This window comes from Pongo abelii, chromosome 13 (assembly GCF_028885655.2).
Source record: "Pongo abelii isolate AG06213 chromosome 13, NHGRI_mPonAbe1-v2.0_pri, whole genome shotgun sequence".
Lineage (NCBI taxonomy): Eukaryota > Metazoa > Chordata > Mammalia > Primates > Hominidae > Pongo > Pongo abelii.
The window spans coordinates 101,872,130-101,894,991 of record NC_071998.2 but is presented as its reverse complement, the minus strand read 5'-3'; the positions used below and the strand labels follow the sequence as shown (position 1 = coordinate 101,894,991).

Below are 22,862 nucleotides of genomic sequence, written 5' to 3'. Positions count from 1 at the left end.
GGTAGAGGTTGAATCATTGGCTCTTGGGTTGAAGGGAAGAGGATGTCAGCAGGAGGATTTTAGGAAGTGAAACTAATAGAAAATTGAGGATGAAAGAGAGGGCAAAGTCTAGGAAAATTTCTACATTTTTGTCTTGGTTGCCTGGAGACACTATGAATAAGAAATGGCAGGTTTCCCACCAAAGACGTCAAGTTGTTACATGAGGCAGATTTGGGGATTTCAGGCAGAGTTTTCCAGCAGACAGTGAAAATCTACTTTCAAGAATTCACACCATTCCTCCAATGCCCTAACTACCAATTAGTCTGAATTAAGATAAGCTGGTATAGAGTAGACTGTTATTTTCTCTTCCCTGTTTGTTTTCAGGAGAATTTGGGTTCATGCTATATCGGAAATAAACTCAGATCATGTATGGACTTAGATAAAGATGTATTGTGTGAGGATCCACTGAGAAAAAATCTGAACCCCCAGGAATCTGAGTTCCAGAGCTGCTGCTTTTTTTTTTTTTAAATCATGAAATACAACAAAATCAGTTAATATGTCGTGCAGAAAGTTGTTAAGCAGAACAATATTAATTCTACAGCCAACTGAATTTGTTTCTAAAAGGAATAAAATGTCAGAATGCACAGATATATCAGTTTTGAAATAACTCAGAGCCACAAGTGTATCTTGTGAAATCTCATATTACAAATTATGGTTTAAGAGATTTAAATAGACTCTAGTAATAATATTAATAGGTGAGAATGTTGAAATGTGTGGCTTCAAAGGCAAATGCAGAAAAAATAGTAATACTTTGCAAAAGGCATATACATATCAATCTACAATGTTATTTAAAATGTTATTATTTCTGCCAGAGTGTTTATTACATGAATGAAATAAGAGGAAAAAAAATAGCTAAATAACTAAAAAAGGACAGAAGTCCTGGAAAGAAGAAGAAATAAAGATTAAAGCAATGGAAAAGATACCAATACAATTTTTAAAGGAAAAGGTAAATCAGTAAGATACAAAAACTTGTTTCAAGAAAGCTGGAGGAATAAAATAAGCAGATTTAATTCATGACAAGTGCACAGAAAGGAAAAAAGGAGGGGCACAGGACAGAAAAGGGAACTCAGAGTTACAGCCTTGCTGATTTGCTGTTTCATTCCTTAGAAACTCTCTATCAATAAAATATAACCACAACTCTGCAGAATACAAACAAATATAAAATTATGCATTAAATGCAAGAAAGATTTAATAAAACACTAAGACTCATCTTTGGGGGGAGACAGAATGAGTGGCTTTTCCTTCTTTTTAGTTTTCTGTACTTCACCTAAGTGTCTTACATGAAGATTAAGCTACTTTCACAATGGACAGGAATTAACTCAATTAAAAAATGAAGCTCTGAATCCCATTTCATATTAAAATTTAATACAGCAGAGCTTTACTCTGTGACCAGCTACTTTGGAAACCGAACAGGATGACATCCTTCCCTGTGCAGTGTGTGTTACAAACCTTCATGAAGAAGAATAGTTGTCTCCGTTATCTGACACATTTCCTAGCCCGTGTTTCCAATCACTGGCTTTCAACAGGTCCGTTTACCACATGGGTTTTGCACTGTCTTTGCTCTCCCTGGGAAGCAAACAACACGCTACTCATGTCTACTCTTACTCTTTCCTATGTGGGTCTTGTTGGGCCTCTGGTGTAAGATTCCCCTGGCTCACAGAGTCTGAGAGGAAACTGCAGCATTTTATTTGAACGTCTTCAACCTTAGACACTCACAATTCCCTCTGCCCTCTCACACATGCGTTCCAGAATTCGGTGAATACTGGTGAAACTGGGTCTGTCTGCAGGCAGCTTGCTCCAACATAGACGCATGAGATTGTACAGCTCCACGGGACAGTTCTCAGGGCAGGAGAGGATGTTGCCATCTCGCACATAGTAAATGACCTCCTCATGGGCCATCCCATAGTAGGGCTGCAGGCCATAGGAGAAGATCTCCCAGAGGACCACACCATAGGCCCACACATCAGACTCTGTAGTGTAGCGGTTATAAAAGATGGACTCTGGTGGCATCCAACGGATAGGGATAGCATCGTTTTCATTAGCTTTGTAGTAGTCTGCTGAGTAGATGTTCCTGGAGAGGCCAAAGTCGGCAATTTTCACCACCATGTTCTCGCCCACCAGGCAGTTCCTGGTGGCTAAATCTCGGTGAACAAACTTACGTTCTGAGAGGTAAGCCATGCCAGCTGCCACCTGCCTGGCAATGCAAAGCTGCTCAGCACAGGAGAGGGGTGGGGGCCCAGGGCTGGAGACCTGAGCCCTCATAGACAAGTCACTGTGACTGAGGCTGCACACGGTGTGAGGGGACATGCTGCGGAGGAACTCATTGAGGTCACCATAGGCCATGTATTCAAAGAGCAGGCACATTGGCTTCCCGACAGCACACACGCCTGGAACCAAAAGACCATCCTCTGTTAGTCTCAGTTTCTACAATGAAACAATGGAAAGAGCACTCCAAAAGCAAACGACCATGTCAGAACATATGAAGCCCTGTTTTTTGTTGTTGTCGTCATATGTTTGTTTTTTAATATTTGTATCCTTTCAATCACAACACACAAGCAGTCTCAGCTAGGAAATGTACTCTGGGTAGTGGGGTTTCTGTCCCTTGGCTAAAGTTTTTGAGGACTTCCAGCAGAGCACTGTTGTCCTGGGCACTTGTCATAAGTACATCATACATGGTGCATCAAGTACATGGTGCATATAAGTACATGGTGTATCAGTTCTTTGGAGTGGCTCTTCTCTCTGAAATCTGGAGGCCCTGGTTTTTTGTTGACAACACCATGGTTGAACCCTGACCCTATTTCTCTGCCTAAACATCTCCTCTTTGCCTTTAAGGTTCAGTTTATTTATCACTCTCCCTAGGGTGCCTCAGCTCCTGATCCTTCCAGTAACTGTAAGATTTTCCTACTATCATCCTTTCACAGAGAACCTACCATCCTATTTTATAATCATTTGACTATTTGAGGTTTCTCCCCAACGTTTTAGCGCTTTGAAAGGAGAGATTGAACCTTATTCTTCTTTAAAAATTCCCCACACCTACCACGTGTGTCTGGCAGAGCAGATGCCTCATAAAATGCTTGGTGAATTAATTTATGAATGGATGCTTGCTCTGAGTATGTAATGTAATTGCTGTCTGTTTCTGTTTACTTCTATGAAGGATGTTAATAAGAAAGATGTATCAAGTTTGGAAACAATAACAAATACAATTCAAGTGTCTTAGATGAAGTATTTAAGTTGCTGCAGTAAAACATTTTGAAATTTAGGTTTTACAATGTTCATGCTACCAAAAAAGTTAATATAAATAAAGTCTTAGATTTAAAGCCAGAAGATCATTTTCAAATCTTAAAGTCTTGATATATTTGAGAGAGAAACTGGAGAACTTGGAATATTAGATAAGATGGGCATAATTTCACATCATCTTAAAAATAGATTATTAGATCTATTGGGTTTTTTTCAGGCAAAAGTTAAAAGTATCTGTTTGAAAAAGAGGAGAAATGAGGAATACTGCTATCTTGGCTTATTTATTTTGGCATTAATTTTTAATTCCAAGGACCTCAATTAGCACATTTCTATAAACTAAAGGGAAAAAATAAAGAAATACAAACTGGATAATACTTAGAAGTTTCTTCTGTGGGATCCTTTTTGGATAATCTTTAGTTAACAGGGACTTACCTATCTCATCAACTGGCTTTACCATTGTTATGCTGGTTGAGTTGATTTAAAAATAATTTCTTATACTGGAAAAAAATGACAAAATATTTCTCTGAGAAATAAAAAAAATTTTGAACTAAGTTGATTTAATGAAATTTTCCACTCTGATAAAATATTATATAATAGATATCTACTTTGTGATTATTATGAACAATTATATATACATGTGTATAGATATAATTTACAATTATATATGTATATACATTTATTTAAGACCTTGAAATGTTCTCTATATTGTAATTATTCGAACCCAACTCTTAGCTGGGACTTCAAAATGGAATAATTATTGAGAGGAAGACTGTGTTTTATTCATCCTTGTAACCTCAGGTCTAATACTATACATGGCTCACTATGGGTTTTCAATATATGTTGATGGGTAGATGGATGAATTAATGGATAGGTGGATGCATGGATAGATTTAAGGATGGATGGGTAGATGAATGGGCATAAGAAAACCTCATGCCTAGCCCAAGCCATGTCTTTAAACTTTAGCATGACATCTTCAATGAATAATCTCACCTGATTGTTCTACTGTTTGCTCCACTGCCAGAATATTCCGTAAGAGTCTACAATATTTAATCCCTACTCCCATTCTAAAATTCTGCATATTTCTTTAATTATACCATTTTTCCCAATTTATGACTATGAAACCATTATCCACTAGGATTTCAATAAAAGGGAATCAATTTTTAAGATACGAACATGTTCAGTAAGTGGCTGTTTCAAATATATAAAACAAAGTAGATTACTTTTATTGATAGAAGTGAATTTTATGGATTTTCCCAATTCCCCTTTCTTCCACTGTTGTCATCTTATTTCACTGGGATTAACTCCCAAGATACTATGAGAGTAGTGGAATCACTTACATGAATGATTACTGCTTATGTATACTTGATAAAAAATAGTACCTGTGTTCATTGGATATTGAAATGGAATTTAGATATAGCATTTAACAAATGGCAACATAAGTTTCAGTTCTTGTTGGACAATAAAAATGAGAGAAAACTCCAAGTAGTGATGTATAAGCATGCTACTGTGGTTAAATTGGAAAATTGTACATAGTTTCTGTTTGAATCAATTTCAGGAATTCAGGATGTTATAAACTGTATATGAATATAGAGTCAATATTTTAAGAAAAGTTGAAACAGGAATTGCTTGATAATCTTGAAAATATGCATGTATATATGTTTGTTTAATGACTAAATGTGTACTATTTGAGAAAGTAAATAAGGAAGGTAGGGGGCAGAAGCCAGATTCAGATTTTTGTGTGATGAAGAATGAATAAATGAATGTTTAGGAGTTGAGGAAATGGAAGAAGTATTTTCAAGATGAATTGTTATGTACTGAATATCGTTTATTCATTTATTGAACAAATATTTATCGAGTACCTACAATGTGCCAGAAACTATTCAAGATAGTACTATAGAAATTCTTGATTTTAATATTTATCTAGATTCCTTCCGATATCCTGACCACTAAATTACTTTACTTCCTTTCCTTAGACCTCTGCCCAACTTCAGCTAATCACTCACATTGTCATACCCCTGACTTTGTCATTCCATACATTTGTATACCTCCCATAATCTCATTTTCAGTTACTCTATTTGTTGTTCACCACTTCCTCCCTTTTTCACCCTAGTTCACTGCCTCGACTGCCCTAACTCTAAAAATCCTTTGACCTCACTGAAACTTTTAATCTATTGATCCTACCCCCTTTTAATGATCCCTACTTTCTTCACATTTTGTCTTCTTTCCTTAAACAGCTTAAGTTCCTTGATCAATCATAATAATCACTCGTTTGCATACACCTCTCTTATTTGCCTCAATTTGACTTCAACTTACTTGTGTGGCAAAATGCTAATTCTGGTAAAATTTAACTCCTCATTAATGAGGCTATGCCCATCTGGTGGCATTTGGATGAATACACAACCATGCTGACCAGTCTCATGTTAAATGTGTAATCTCTAATTTCAAGTAAGCTTTTAATGTTCTTGCCAATCATACTATATTTCTCTAGTCCATTTTATATTTTATGTAAAAATGGATTTTCTTAGATGACAATTTATTTCTTCTCTTCCCTCAAATCTTCAACTCTTCTCCCATTCCTCACTCTCAGATGAGATCTTGATTCCTACCTCACAGAGAAAACTAAATCAATCAGAAGAGACTGTCTACAATCTCCAGCCAATTCTCTCTTATTACTATGGTTGATCTGAGCATTCTCTTAACAAAGGCCAATCCATCCAACAGTGCCAAGATTCCATTCCCTCTCACTGTTCAAAGATGTTACTTCCACTATTTGCCAACCCTGTCATCAATTTTTCTCTTTACTGGATCATTCTCATTAATTTACAAATGTGCTATTACTTCCACATGAAAGGAAGCATGCCTCTTTCTGCCCACTTCAGCTCTATCCATGTTCCTTGGTTCACCTTTATAGCAAAACAAGTTGTTTATACTTTTTCTCCAAATTTTCTCTTCCTCTTCTTTTGAGCTCACTTAAATTTCCTCTTGCCCCCAACATTCATAAGAAACCTCTCTTCTCGGGGTTACCAGTGAACCTCCATGTTTACAAATTCAAGGTTACTTTATAGTCCTTCTCTCACTAGACTTAATGCATATGACAGGCTCACTATTTAAAATACTTCATTTGACATCCAGGACACCACACTCTCTTGATTTACTTCTGTTTCATTGGTTGCTCGTTTTTAGTTTGTTTTTCTTGTTCATCTCTTTCTCACACTGGAATGCCCCAGGCCTTAGTCCTTGGACCTCTTCTCTGTTCTGGCTTTCTTTTTCCATACTTAGGTGTCTTGCCCAACCTCATGGCTTTAAATCCTCTGTGTACTGCAATAGCCTTGAATTCATGTCTAACCAGATCATCATTTCTGAAGTCTAAGCCACCTGCCTCCTTAACTTGATGTGGATGTTGACTAAGCATCCCCCCAAAAAAGTGTTTTTTTTTTTTTTTTTTTTGAGATGGAGTCTCGCTCTGTCACCCAAGCCGGAGTGCAATGGTGTAATCTCAGCTCACTGCAACCTCCACCTCCTGGGTTCAAGCAATTCTCCTGCCTCAGCCTCCCGAGCAGCTGGGATTACAAGCGTGTGCCATCACGCCCAGCTAATTTTTGTATTTTTAGTAGAGACGGGGTTTCACCATGTTGGCCAGGCTGGTCTCGAATTCCTGGCCTCAGGTGATCTGCCTGCCTTGGCCTCACAAAGTGCTGAAATTGCAGGCATGAGCCACCATGCCCAGACAAAAACACACATCTTTAAATGAATTCCCACTCTCTCCACTAAAGAAACCTGTTCCTCCTGAGTGTTCCTCAACTCAGCCAATGGCACCTCCATTCACTCATCTGCACAGCCAAATACCTCGATACTATCTTTGTCTTTTCTCTTTTTTGCACATCTCATATTTGGTCTGTCAGCAAATTATTTGGCTCTACTTTCAAATTACACATGGAAGAGAGTCACTTCTCACAATCTTCACTACCACCACCTGGTCCACGCCATCATCTTTTCTTGCTGCATTATTGCAATACCTATTTGCTGTCTTCCTGATTTTATTGCTTCCCTTCATGCAATGCTCAAGAAAGCAGCCAGAGAAGATCTGAAAAAATGTGAGTTGTGTCATGTCATGTCTTGGCTGAAACTCTCCATTTGTTTCCCAACTTAGATTAAAAGCCAATGATTTTAATAAGGCCTGACAGGACCTGCCTACCTCCCCCATTACTTCTCTGATCTCATCTTTGATAACTCTCCCCATCTTTCACTCTGCTCCAGCCACATTCATCTCCTTGCTATTCCTCAAGCATGCCACATCTGCTCTCGCCACAGTACCTTTGCACATGCTTCTCATTCTTTTTGGAATGTTCTTTTCCAAGATACCCACACTGTTATTCCCTTGCCTCTGCCAGGTCTTTATATAAATGTAATATTTTCACTGAAGTCTTCAAACATTGTAGCTCACATTACAACTTCTCTGCTTTAACATTTTAAAAAGTCTATAGAACTTAATATCCAGCATCCCATATTTTTGTGTGCGTGTGTGTTTTTTTAATCTGTGTCCTCATGTAGAGTGAATGTATGCTCTATGAGAGCACAGATTTTTTTTTCTTCCTTTTTTAAAGATGGAATCTCACTCTGTCACCCAGGCTGTGGTGCAGTGGTGCTATCCTGGCTTACTGCAACCTCTGCCTCCCCGGTGTAAGCGATTCTCGTGCCTCAGCCTCCCAAGTAGCTGAGATTACAGGCCCACACCACCACACCCAGCTAATTTTTCTATTTTTAGTAGAGATGGGGTTTCACCGTGTTTGTCAGGCTGGTGTCAAACTCCTGACCTCAAGTGATCTGCCTGCCTCGGCCTCCTAAAGTGCTGAGATTACAGGCATGAGCCACTGCTCCCAGCCGAGAGCACAGATTTTGGAAAGTTTTATTAATTGCTGTGTAATTAATGCAAACTAAATATTTGTAAAATTTGTGTTGAATTTATGAATCTGGGAATAAACTGGAACTCAACAATGAACAGAAAAGATACAAATCACTGCTCATGACATTCTAGTTAGGGAAGAAAGAGGAGAAACAAAATAAGTAAAATATATAGACTTTTCAATATTCATAAATTTTGTGATGGAGAAGCAGTATTAATATTTTACCATGGGGACATTTTAAAACATTTTTATAAATAGTAAGGAGGCAGCAAAGACAGAGACAAATTGAAGTGATGAATTTAAAGAGGGATAATCCATTAAGCCATGAACGTCCTATAGGGTTGGGATAGACCAAGGTGAAGAAGCTAAATTTGAAAAGGAACCGAAACATCTCACTGATCAAGGAGAAAAGGAAAAAGCATAAACAAGGGGAGAAAAACTTGGAAAGCCTCTGTTTTCTGATGAAATACATATCCTCACTTGTATTTTCATACCTAATAGCTTCACAATGTTAGGGTTGTCAAATTCTGCCATAAGGGCTGCCTCCCTCTGAAAGTCCGCTTGCATATCTGCCGAGGCTTCTTCTTTGAGCATCTTTACTGCCACCATAGTGAAAGGTTCATAGGGAAGTAAGCCTGGTGCCCTGAGAGATACATTTATTGAAAAAGAAACCAAAGATCATGGACATCATATCTTTATACCTACCCACATTTATACATATCCTCCCACCTCCCATGTGTAAAAGGCTGGTTAAGTCTCATGCAGCCTTTCCCAGAGCCACAGAATCAAAGAAAGACAACATACTTCAAACTCCTTGATGTCAACTAATAAAAATCACTGGTGTTATTTTCAACAATTTCAAACAATGAAGTTTGAAAGATGCATTATTTATGAATTATAGGAATTCTGAAGTATACACCCCCAATAGGATTATCATTGCCATCCTGACCTTTTTTTTTTTTTTTTTTTTGGAGACAGAGTCTCACTCTGTCATCCAGGCTGGAGTGCAGTGCCATGATCTCGGCTCACTGCAAGCTCCACATACTGGTTCACACCATTCTCCTGCCTCAGCCTCCCAAGTAGCTGGGACTACAGGCACCTGCCACCACGCCCGGCTAATTTTTTGTATTTTTAGTAGAGACAAGGTTTCACCGTGTTAGCCAGGATGGTCTCGATCTCCTGACCTTGTGATATGACCACCTCGGCCTCCCAAACTGCGGAGATTACAGGTGTGAGCCATCGCGCCCGGCCACATCCTAACCTTTTAATCTTTGTCCAGAATCTAAATTCCATGACATAGGAACTATGGCTTACTCATCTTTGTACCCTCCATCGAGCCTAAAGTGGTGCCTTGCAAATTTTGGTTTCTAAGACATGTTTGTGTAAGATTTTCACTATTCATGTAACCTCTACGCCAGGGCCAACATGGGCAGAGATTAAGTTGTGTCTTGCCCAAGAGCACCAGGCCAAAGTGCCAGTTGGAGATTAAAACCAAATTCATATTCTCTGGCTCAGCTGTGTGTCTGTGGAGCCACATCCATGCAGCAGAGAGGGTATTTTATTCCAATTCGCACAAAGGTGACACATAGGCTAATATTGGCCCTAATACATACTCCTTTCTTGAGCTCATTGTTGTATAAATTTTTGTCTTTTTATTCCTTTTTCTGTTTGTCATTTCATGAACATCTACTTAATATCTACACATATTATAATGTAAGGAGTTATTTTAAATGGTGTAAGAAATTATGATTAAAAATATATGGTAAATTCTTTCCTGAAAAGGAAATATTATTGAACTATATTACTAATTTCTTATAATTTAAAAATTGTAGAAGTGAAGATATATTTACATCTCCTATAAATTGCCTATTTTAAATGCAATAAAATATATTATCTCCATATATGCTACTGTTTTCCAGCAAAGAGGGGAAATTAAGATTTGAAGTGTATTATGCAATACAAATAAGGTTAATGATGTAAAGAATTAACTAGTTTTTCTTTTTCTTTTTTTTGTTTTTTTTTGTTTTTTTTTGAGACAGAGTCTTGCTCTGTCACCCAGGCTGGAGTGCAGTGGCGTGATCTTGGCTCACTGCAACCTCTGCCTTCTGGCTTCAAGCAATTCTTCTGCCTCAGACTCCCAAGTAGCTGGGACTACAGGTGTGGACCACCATACCTGGCTAAATTTTGTATTTTTAGTAAAGATGGGGTTTCACCATGTTGGCCAGGCTGGTCTTGAACTCCTGACTAAGGTGATCCTCCCTCCTCAGCCTCCCAAAGTGCTGGGATTACAGGCACAAGCCACTGCACCTGGCCAAAATTAACTAACTTGATAAAAACTATTTTATATAGTATATTAATACTATATAATTCATATATAATATTGTATTAATACTATATAATACTGTATATTACACTGTGTGTATATATGTATATGTGTGTATATATGTGTATATATATACATACACAGTGTACATATATATGTACTATATCATTAGCTTGATACATACCTGTGTATATATATATATAAAGCTAATATTATATATATACCAAGCTAATAGTTTGGTAGCTTTTCAGACATAACATATTTCAATGGAGATTTTTTTTCCATAGCTAATTTTACCTTGCTTGAAACACCCTTCCAAACGCTCCCTCTCCGATGTCTCTCACATATTCAATGTTATTCCTTGGATACTCCAGGCTGAGCAATTTGGGGTTCAGAAGGAGCGGCATCCTCTGGTACATGGGGTTGGGATGAAGTCTATCTAGTAAGAGCTCAGAAGGCAGTGTGGTGAGGGTTACTGCTGCTGATTCTCTGCAGGCAAGACAGGCAAGATCAGGAATGAGCTCAGAAGCAGGTAAAATCTTTGTACTTAGATTCTAAGAAATATGGCATTTAAGAGTAATGAAAACAAGTTATACTAAGGCAGCCAAAGATCCTTCGTTTTGAGAGCAATAAAATATTTTGTTTGGTCTAGAGTCAAAAGGCACATTTTCTCAGAAATGTTTAGCTCTCCAAGCCAGCAATGGCAGCGGGCCTGAGAGAGAAGACAAGGAGCAGGAATAGTCATTTTCCTCCAAATTATTGTTTAGATTTTACCTTTCGTGAAACATTAACCCTAGGGCATTTGATTTGATCCTATGCCAAAAAGTCATTGACATTTGTAAAGATCATGATGGGGGTGCTTAATTTTAAAGCAGGGCTATGGATATATTTAGAGAGTTGCAGTGTCATATATGTTCCTCATGTCATACCAACTCCATAAAACACAAGGCTTTAAAATATTACTACATGTGGTTAGCTGAAACTAGAATCTCACCTTTTCTTATTTTTCCATTGTTTTCTTCTTCGGCAGCAATAGAGAGTAGTTATGGTAAGAAGCACAAATATTGCAAAGCTGGACATGATGGAGATTATTACAGTCATGGAGTATGTAGGTGAGACAGAGAAGGAAGAAGAGGAAGAGGAAGGCAAATTTGGAATGTCCACACTTGGCTTTGAGGACGTCATTGGTGGGAATGCTGTAAGTAAAGAATAATTATTTCATTCATTCTGAAACCTGTAAGAAGCAATTTTTTGTATTTAAGCAATCAGTAAAATAAATTTCATGTTAAGAATATATTTATGTATCAGGTTCTCCCTGGTTATATATTTATAAAGTTCAGTAAGGTCTAGTTGTAAGTAAATCCAGCTTATAGAATAATAGAATTTTAAAGATGAGACTCAGAGAGAGGAAACAGGTTGTTTTTTTTTTTTTTTCTGAGATAAATGTAGATCTTGGGCTGGTGCCATTTATACTGAATCATATTATCTATGACCTGACATAAATCATGGAAATTATCAAATAAAATATTTTCACGTAATTACACTTGACATCAGGATTGTCTAGAGCTGAGCTTTTATGCACATTTACTGTCAGTTTACAAACAGAAGAAAAATCATGAAAGAAGATGAAAAATGAAAATATTAGGACACAGAAGAAGTTAATTCATCTAAAAACTGAACTCCTGTCAAATTTCAATTTAAAAGGCCAATGTGATATGTATACAAGTAAAATCAGCATTACTGTTGGAAACCAAAAGATGCCATACTCATACCACTATTTGTAGAGTACAAAGTCCATTGTATAAGTATTAAAAGAATCTTATTAATCACATTTTAAATCCTCTTAACAGATTGAGTAAAGACAAAAACAGAGATACAGAGTATTTTAAAATAATCAGCAACAATATTTTAATAGCTAAGAATGACCTTTGTACCCAAAAATAGAGAATAAACCTTCTTTTCAAATATTTGTGGATTAATCTCAATAAATTTTAAAAGCAGAAATGATGCATATCTACTTAATGGCCAAAGTGCAATTAATAATAGATTAAATAAAATCCAATGGAACATTTTTAAAAAAGAAAAAAATCAATGACTTTTTGATCAAAAAGTAGAGAGTAAACATAGTTATAGATTAGACACAATCCTCTTAATAATATGTATTTTATTTAGCCAAAGTTGTGCTCAAAGATAAAATCATGGTGTTATCTCCTTCCACTAGATAAAAAAGAATGAAAGTAAATGAACTGAACATTTAACCCAAGACTGTGGGTAAGAAACAATAACTACAGAAAACAAAAGATAATAGGTAATAAAGTAAAAGCCATACAAAAGCAGAAATTAATAAGTTAGAATACACATAACACAAATAATAAAATTAAAAGATCAATAGTTGGTTTTATAAATATTCATATAGTAGTCTAATCAATGGAATTTTAATTAAAAAGAAAAGGTACAAACATAGAAAATTAGAAATGATAAAAAAGTTATAACAGATTCAAAGTTAATTAAAATAATATGTAATTATATATTTCACACCTTAGGGAAAATGATAGGAACATATTAATCACCAAAGTTGAAGCATGAGAAAATATAAATATTGCCATAGGCAGTAAACTAGATTTTTGAGTCATCACATTATAAAAGACATTCTTTTAGTCTTGAAAGAGAGAAAACTTCCATATTATAATATGTTCCAGTAAGAGAAAAGTCTTTTAAATTTTTTTAGAAATTATTATAATACTAATATCACAACCTGGTCATGTTAGCACAGAAGAAAAGAGCATACATAGATTATACAACCTAAGTTTAGAAGATCCTAAATGAAATATTAGCAACTGACTACATGATAGTCAGAGAATAATGATTTAATATAAGGGGATATATTAATATAACATGTTACAAAGTCAAAATAAAACCTTTATGGCAGTAGATGCCTAAAGCATTTGAAATAGGACACTTGCAAAATTGGAGGTTATAAGAGACGCCCATGTATGACTTCTTAGTCTGGAAGTGGACCCAGTGATTATGCCCTGAGTACCAATGGCTAAGCAAGTGATTTTTAAGCCTGCGGATGCCAGGCCTGGTCACCACTGTGACTCAGGCAGGCACCTGGAACTGGAAGAACATCAGCACAGCAATAAAACATCTGTGCAAGATCAGTGACAGCATGCCTCATCTCGCATCACAGGAGTGGTGGACTGAACAGACTGACCAGGTTCCTCTCTGACTGACTTGAAAGCTAGTCTGATTCTCTTTGGACTGAGCCATCCCAAGTTTTCTTGATCTAAGATGGGTGGGTGGTGGTAGTAGGGGGTGGCTTAAATTGATGAGCTTTGCTTTCTGCTAATGATAATGTTGGAACAATTATTAAAAAATAGAGAGAAATAACTATTTTTGTATTTGGAGTTTACAGAGCATCTCACACCATATATAACACATGAGGGGATATAATGTAGTTAGTAAAGTTGGTAGTGTAATTTCACTGGTAAATATAAGGTTAATTTTTCTAAAAAGAATCAGAAAGTAGAATTTACTGTCATGTTAAAAGAAAAATCTATGATGATTTAGTGAGTTTTTTTTAAATGCAAGAAATGACATAGTTGGAACAATAATTTTGCTTTATGGATTCACATGTTTCCTTCCTTCAAGATAGTTTTGTTTTGTTATTCCTTGATGACTGCTTCTGATTTGATCAGATCTTCCCTTGAACTACATCAATGATCTCTTTGGATCTAAATGATCACTTTGAATCTTCATTCTTTTTCCTTTTTATCTTTTCTCTCACCGATTTTCTGTCTTGATTCTTTTCCTCTGAACACTACGGGAGTTTATACACTCATTCATCCATATGTAAATGCATTCACTAAATCAATAGTGATTGTTAGGTATCCAGAACACTGTGGTGAACATGACAAGTCTTTGCTTGTCATGAGACACAAGTGAATAAACGGAGAAATAAAACAAAATATAAGAAGCATTATAGGAGTAGTAAGAACACTATGCTTGTGAGTCTCGTTCAGGGCTGGTACTAACTCAGGTTTAGACATACTGAGAAGGTTTTCTTGAGTGAGTAACTGTAAGTTAAACATAAATGGTGAGTAGCCAGTAACCAATTGAAGGTTATGATGATCTGAGTCTTTGTGTCTTTCCCCCAAATTCATGTGTTGAAATGAATAAGGGTAGAGTCTTGATGAATGGAATTAATGCCCTTATAAAAGAGGTCCAAGAAAGCTCCCTCGCCCCTTCTGCCACGTGAGGACAGAGGGAGAAGACAGCTATGTCTATGAGGAATGGGTCCTCACCAGATACCAAATCTGCTGGCACCTTGATCTTGGACTTCTTGGACTCCAGAACTGTGAGAAATAAATGTCTGTGGTATAAGCTACCCAGTCTGGGGCATTTTGTTATAGCAACCTGAACAGACTAAGGAAAAGGTGTGGGCCGGGAGCAGTAGCTCACGCCTGTAATCCCAGCACTTTGAGAGGCCAAGGCGGGTGAATCACGAGGTCAGGAGATCGAGACCATCCTGGCTAACACGGTGAAACCCCATCTCTACTAAAAATACAAAAAATTAGCTGGGCATGGTGGTGGGCGCCTGTAGTCCCAGCTACTCAGGAGGCTGAGGCAAAAGGATGGCATGAACCCAGGAGGCGGAGCTTCCAGTGAGCCAAGATTGTGCCACTGCACTCCAGCCTGGGCGACAGAGTGAGATTCCATCTCAAAAACACACACACACACACACACACACACACACACACACACACACACAAACGTGTGTGTGGGATGGGGGAATTAAGAGAGTAGAATGAAGTCAGGGTAGAGAGATAGTATTCTATAAAGAAGTAATAGCATATACCAAGATCTGAACTAAGCAAATGTGATGCCTTTCTAAAAGTGCACCTAGAAGTTTCATTGTTGGAGTTGGGGAGTATCTATAGGTAAAGCTGCAGATATCAGGTTTAGTGATAAAAGTCCTTGTGTACCAATTTAAGTAATTTGGACTATGCCCTGCAGCAAATGGAGGGTCTTATAGGAGTGTTTTAAGAGGTGGAATAGCATGATCAACTTTTTGCATTAGAAAGGTCTGTCTACCAACCTGATTTCAACAGGATAAAGATTCCCATCATAGCTTATCTCAAGCTCCCAACATGAAGCCCTATCATGGAGTTGGAAAGAGATGTTCAATAGCACATGATTAAACAGAATTTTCTTCATACAGATATCACGGATAAAGGGAAAAATCGAAAAGTTTCTGCCTAGATAGAAAGAATAAATTACTTACAGGAAAAAAATAAATTCACACCAGACGACCTGCTTCCAACACTAGAAGCTAGAAAAGAGTGAAATCACATCTATAAACCACCCAAAGAAATGTCACTCAGGAGTTCCATACCCAGTTAATACACTTTTCAACTACCCAAATGAAAGAAAACAATTTGATAACATACAAGGCTTCAGGGATTCTGTCTCCCAAGACACTTTCCCTTCTAAGGAAATACATGAGGAGACTCTTAATAACAATTGGATCAGAAAATGACTTCAAGATACATGTAAATAGGCTGTGATGGGTGGAGTCTTGGCTAATTTGCTAGGTAAGACTCAATATTGAGAATCACTCTGCAAAGAGAAACATAAGATTACTAGGGGAGGTAAGGAAGAAGATCCGAGCAGTCTGAGGATCTCACTGGAGAGTCTGAAAGTCCCATGGGGTGAGCAGAAATGAGGAATAAATAGAGCACTGCAATGTGTAGAAAGAATTGGTGTCTGACTTTCACTTAGCAGTGGAGAAAACATAACGGCAACAAGTAAAGAAAAGGAAAAAGAAGAAGCAAAAACGTAAAGCGAATAGAAAATGTACAGTTAAGATAGTAGGGATAAAATAGAGTATATCAGTTGTGATATAAAATATGAACAGGCTAAATCCTCCTATTAATAGAAAATGGCTATCTGATTGGAGTAAACCCAGGTATATGTTGTTTATAAGAAAAGAAAAATAAAAGAGGAACAAAGAGGTTATAGGTTAACGTAAGTACAAGGAAAAAATTACCACTATTAATACTAGAAATTTAAAGCTAAAAGCACTAAAACAAGACAAGAGTGACATTTTACATTGGTAAAGAGCTTCATATAAAAAGAAAAGTGTCTTGGATCACTATGCCTCATAGAACATAATAACTAAACATATAAAGTGCAAATCATTATAAATGCTAGAAGAATGTAATAAAAATAATTATGAATTGGATTGGTCTAGTAGAAAATTTATTAGAAAATCAATGAAATCAGTAAACCCATATGTGTATAGAAGGGCTATTAATGTCACGAGATTATTAGACAGCTAGCATGAGTTTAATCTATACTCATAAAAGAACAAGGCCTTATCACAGAAAATATGGTTGCATTGCAATTCTGATCAGATCATGTTCTGTGCTTTGTGTTCACTTCTGGATATTCTCAAGCTTGTGTGCAGCCAGTAAAAAGTAAACATGGAGGTGAGGATTTTGGAAGTCAGTTGCAAAAGAAAAAGTTAAAAATTGGAGATATTTAATGTGAAGAAGAGAAGACTACAGAGAGATTGAGTGCCTGTCTCCAAATATTTTAAGGACTATCATACAGATTATAAATAAATCAAAGAAATAGAGTGAAGATCAGTTGTTGACAGTTCTAGAGAACCAGAATTTAGTTCTACATAGCTAAATTGTTGAATAATTAAAGTATTCTACAAAGGAATTGAGAAATAAATTTAAGAGGGAAAAGGGAATGTTTCTGTTAGAGATGCTCTAGAAAAGATTCTTTCATTGTGGGAGACTTTAGATTAAATAACTGTTAAAGTTACTTTAAACTCCAATTTTCTATGAACTTGTAACTTTAATATTACCACAAAAATTACCCAAACCACATTTCAAATTATGAAATAATTCATGAGTTTTACACACACACACACACACACACATGCACACACACAGAGAGAGACACTGACACTTTATGATTTCATTCGTGGGCAAAATAGTAGCTGACCATTACGGAAAAATGGTCTGGGACACAAAGCATGTATTCATTTAAATGTTAACAAAAAGTCAAATCATCAAGTGGCCTGGGTGATTTAAAGTTGTGAACAATAAAATTTTTATCAATTGGACCTTCTTAAGAATAATCAATTATAACAAATGTGAAAAGGTAGTGGTATTTATTCAAGAATGAATCAGTTAAACAATCAGTTAAGCTTTATTAAACATGAGATCTTGGAATTTTTTAAGAAACATTAGTAATAACAGAAATGTATCAGGTATAACATTCTGGCTCTGAAGACACAGCCAGAATCAGATAGATTTCAGTTCAAATTCCGGCTTATCACCTTACTAGATGAGTAAAATTGGACACATTGCTTAATCTCTCTTTCTCATGTTGGGTTGTATGTAAAATGGAGGACATTCAAAGTACTTAATTTTGTAGAACTGTTGGGAGTATTAAGAGAGATAATGTGTGTTATCACACTAATCAGTTTGGATTTGGGTACATTCATTCTCCATGTATATGTATTGGGTCCTTCATTGGGTCCTTCATTCTCCATGTATATGTATAGAAAGAGCAAAGATGGAAGGAAAAAGAGAATTCAAGAGAATAGCAAGTCATTATTTCAATGATTAAGACAAATTAACGTTTTCTCCACAAAAGCTCTGAAATAGAAGACAGATTCACTGCTGAGTGTTTCTGTAGTAAAGTACGTGAAGTCTCACGGAAGACAGGAATAGTGTAATCCTTGCTTAGCAGACAAATAATGTAAATAGCACAAAGGCATTGCCTGCTCAAAAAGATGTTTCACTTCAGCCAAAGAAATTATAAAAAAGAAAAACTACTGAAATTCTAGTCCCTGTGCTCAAGGAAGAAGAAAGTAATGCAAAGATAAACAAATGATTAACAGCTCTTTTGTGACCCCTCCAAATGAGCTGGTGATATTCTTTAGAGTTTACTCAGAAATCAAGACACTCTTTGGAAAATATTTAAGGTCTTTACACACTCCTATAAAATATGGGATACTGCCTAATAAGGATGTTTTCTTTGCTCCACTATTGACATGCTAAAGCCAACTCTTTTAATAATAATTGCCTTTAACTCAAGGAGCATACTTTCAGACATTCCCTGCCCTATTTTCAGTTTAAATGGTTAGTTCATGACATTAAGAGCTCATTTTCTTACATGTATCAAAGATTTCATAAAGCTTTTTTTTAAAGACTAGAAAATTTATTATTGTAGCTAGTTTGTGCTGCTCAAAATTCCTTTATAATTAGTGTGAAAGGCAGAAATGTGGATGCTTTTTTGTGTATTGTTCCTGTCTAATTTAAGATGAATGGTCTGGTCCTTCCACACAGCAAACCCTCTACGAATGTTTGAATGGATGAGTGAGCAAACAATCGATGGATAACAAAGAGCACAGTAATCAATTCAAAGTCCAATCAAAGTAAACTTTGGCTGCTCATATAACAAAGAATTGAATTTTTTTTTTATTCCTTCGATTTGGGAATAACAATTTGACAGGCTACCAGAATAATAGATTTTTAAGTTTTCCATAACTCTTCTTGTTTAATAACTCTGAGTAATTCAACTAGGACCAGTAGCATTCTTTCTTTTAATACTTTTAAGTGTTGGTCCTTTAAGCAACCTGGTAAAATCAAGTCCTGGCACCTAGTCAAATGCAGAGGAGATTAGGGCTGGAATATGTATTACAGGAAGTAAGTGTGATTTAAGCCTTAGAACGCTGAGCCAGAGGAAGTTAGCTGACATGAAAAGCTTTTCTAATTTCATCCTGAGGATTTCTGCATTCTGACAGGTTAAAGCACTATCTGATACAAGTTATTTTGTAGGACATCCCTTTTCAAGCAACCTTCTTGAATTCTTTGCTAGAGATTTTTGTGATGACATTTTTAAAGCCATTTGATTTGATCCTATAAACTTTATACTGGAAATCAGCTGTCTTAAAAAAATACCTAACTTCCAAAAGAGGGATCTATTGTCACAAATGAAAACCACGAATTGGCTCAATGAAGAAATAAATGTTGGGTTTCATCTATACATAATTAGATTATACTGAATCAAGAATATAAAATCAAAAGGTGACATTTTAAATTTGGCTTACTTATAGACATATAAGAAATAAAACAGGCTAATAACCTTGAGGTGGGAGATAGTATTTGTATGACTCACTACGTGTGGTACTCTCTAAGGTCTAATTAAAAGTTGTAAACTGAGACCTTCCTTGATCTTCCCTCATATTGTACCCTGGATGAGTATGGTGAGAAGCCTTTGAGAGGGGCTTTACCTTCTGTTCTGGGCATCAGGAAATATAAGTGTAAACACACATGCATGAATCCAATTACATACACATAAGGTTTCAAGGGCACAAACACAATTACTTACTTTTTAGGTTCTCTTTGTTATAATCTGAAGGGGAAAGGATAAAAATTTGTTTTAAGTGAGCATCCAGATATCTTACATATTCTGTGAGAGAGTGCTAAGAAATGCAAGTTCTCTTTCAGCTTTTTAATATACAACTGGAAAACATTCTCTGCATTTGAATGTGAAAGAATTGGGTCTTTGAAATTAAACCAGCTGTTAGGGATAACAACATAGTTCCTTACAAACAAAGTTCATTAAAGCAACATGAAGCAATTCAATTTTGTTTTGTGAGATCAGCATTTTCAAACATGTGTCTTATCTTAGCATGCTTTCTTGGCTAAGAAAAAGGACTTTATTCCTTTATTCCACTCTTCTGACAAAATATGAGATGTTTCTTAGCCATTTTTCTGCACATTCCAGAAAATGTTACAAGCTCTCATAAGATTCCCTATGAAAGAATCTAAAATGTCAAGCAGTAATTAAAAGTGCTGTTTCATTTATTTTAGAGCAAATGAAATAAATCTTTACGCTAATCTGTACAATTAGGATAGCATTAGGATTCCGCTAGTAGGTATCTAAGGAAGGCAGAACTCAAAAAAAAAAAATTAGAAATGCCTAGAAATATTAGAAGCTTTAAGTTCACACCTTAGTTTCTTCAGAATAGTAAATTTCTCTTAACCTTCAAAGTCTTGGGAGAACTCTGTGTTACCTAGATGTGGCAGTCTGGCACAGGCCGTGGGGTCCCAATGCATGCTGGGAAGCTTGCTGCATTCTGGCATGGACAGCAAATGCATCTCGGATCTGTAGAGTCCTCTGTGGGTCTTCTCTTCCATTGCCAGCCATTCTTTTGCACAGAAGAGCTCCTTTACTGCCAAGCAGTACTCTCTAAAATAGTATATGGAGAACAAAACTTGGTGAATCATAACATGTTAAAGCAAATTTGTGGCAGAGCCTAAATTCTGTGTTTTCAAGACATCATCATGGTAAATTGTCTGTTCTTGAAAAAAGTGTGTTTATGAAAGAAACTTTTTACTGTAAATAATGAGACTTCATGAAATCTAGTGTACTGTCCCATGAGATGAAATGCTATCTCGTTTTGTTGTGAAACACAATTAATGCTAGTCTAAGGGGAAAAAAACGTCAAATTTAAAATGTATTAGGTTGGGAATCTCTGATATGTCTTCTCCCAACTTCATATTCAAATAACAACACAGGTAGAGGAAAAAGGTATACAGAGTTTTAAAAACACACCTACTGAAAGTCAGGCTCATTGTCAACCAGTTTCCAGCTTGGAAGATTTTTCTATGATCTTGGGGCTAATGGGTAGGGCTCGAGAAACATAGTCTGGACCTCTGTGTGCTTTGTCCTCTGAAACAGAACACCACCACCTCCCTGGCAGCTTATAGGAGAGCATGTGGGTCCTTACTCAGCCCTTACTTTGAGGCACAGAATCTTGTCCCATTGCTCTGCGTGCTTCCATCTGAGAAAGCCAAAGTAATATCTGTTTGAATATGAAGCTGTTATGTTCATCTACATGTTGTATTATGAGTGAAGGGGCTGAAGAAACACTAATTGGACTACTTGGAATTTTGCAGATTAGTATTTGTTTAAGCCTGATAGAAAATAGGATGAACTGCATAGGAGAAACCTGGTTAATTTCAAATTAAGGTATTTGGGGTTAATAATAAGAGAAAATTAAAGATAATTAAATAAATTAAACATAATAGCAGATGTCCTTTATTCAGTATCTGAAGGATCCAGAGAGGAGGAAATTGTGAGTCTGTGTGTGTGTGTGTGTGTGTGTGTGTGTGTGTGTGTGTGTATATATATATATGCCACAATGGTGTCTTTTTAAATACTTATTCCCACACTCCTGCTTTCCTAACTTGCCAATATGTGCTAATTGAGCATGCATAGAATAAAAGGCTGTGCATATGAATGTGATGAGATGGAAATATATTCTTATATGAAGATAACAATGGGATTTATAATTCTTGGTGTGTGTGAGGGAGAAGGGAGTATAATGGGGCTTTCAAGACTTCTGAGCAGGTAAAGGACCTGAGGCGAGTTGCTTAGCTTGGTTCCACCCCTGGATTGTATAAGCACATTTTTTTGCATGCAGACAGCATAGTTAAAGTGTGCAAAAATCAGTATGGGACATATGAAAAAAATTCCATACTCCACATTATGCAGAAGAAGCAAATACCTGGGAAATTTTTTTATTCTAAACAGAAGAACACATTAATGAATGGCTTTTGGTTTGCTTTGTTTTCATTGCCATTTACGAAAGCATGCCCTCTATAGCAGAGTTTTTCACAAGAAAAAACAAATCAAGAAGAACTATAGACTGAAAAGTGGGATAATTTGAACATGGAAGTAACTACAGAAAATAGAAACCACAAAAAATAAAACCAACACTTACAATCTTCGTTGAAAATAGAAAACAAATGGCACTGCAAGAAATAAACAAATTTGAACTAAATATTCAATTGAATGCAGAAAGAAAGGACCTAACTGAATGCAAGAAAGGCTAAACAGATGAAAATAATGTGTGAAATAACTGATGAGGTGGAGCAAGTAAGAAATTCAAAATCAAATAATAGTGTTTCTCAGCAAGAGAACCACAGCACATAAAAAATAGAAAATAATCAAAGATGTGGTATAAGAAAACATTTTTAAGATGAAAAGGGCACAATGTTTAGGGCATATTACCCATTATTTTTATATTATTTATGTTACATGAAAGAAAACAATCAAAATAAATCTATCCCCAAATGAATTTTACAAATATTTTGAATCTCAACGATTAAAGAAATAATCTTTCTACAATCTGGAGAGAGGAAAATGTTCCTTATAAAGGAACAAAAGTCAGGATTGCTTTCTTCTTCCTCTTTATTACAACCTGGCCAGAAAATAATTGGTCAGAGTCCATAGTGTTTGAGGAGAAGTAACACAAGTGAGGAGAA

At 36.2% G+C, this 22,862-nt stretch overlaps 1 protein-coding gene across 1 annotated transcript in view; it reads right to left on the bottom strand.

The window, feature by feature from the left end:
* Window positions 1–505: 505 nt before the first annotated feature.
* MUSK (muscle associated receptor tyrosine kinase) overlaps window positions 506–22,862 on the bottom strand; it is a 130,041-nt gene continuing 107,684 nt past the window's right edge. Inside the window, exons 10-14 of the mRNA XM_054520440.2 lie at window positions 20,606–20,781; window positions 11,498–11,699; window positions 10,801–10,992; window positions 8,675–8,823; window positions 506–2,426 (exon numbers count right to left, since the gene is read on the bottom strand). Coding sequence (XP_054376415.1) covers window positions 1,744–2,426; window positions 8,675–8,823; window positions 10,801–10,992; window positions 11,498–11,699; window positions 20,606–20,781 — 1,402 coding nt within the window. The 3' untranslated portion in view covers window positions 506–1,743. The remainder of the gene's footprint in view (window positions 2,427–8,674; window positions 8,824–10,800; window positions 10,993–11,497; window positions 11,700–20,605; window positions 20,782–22,862) is intronic.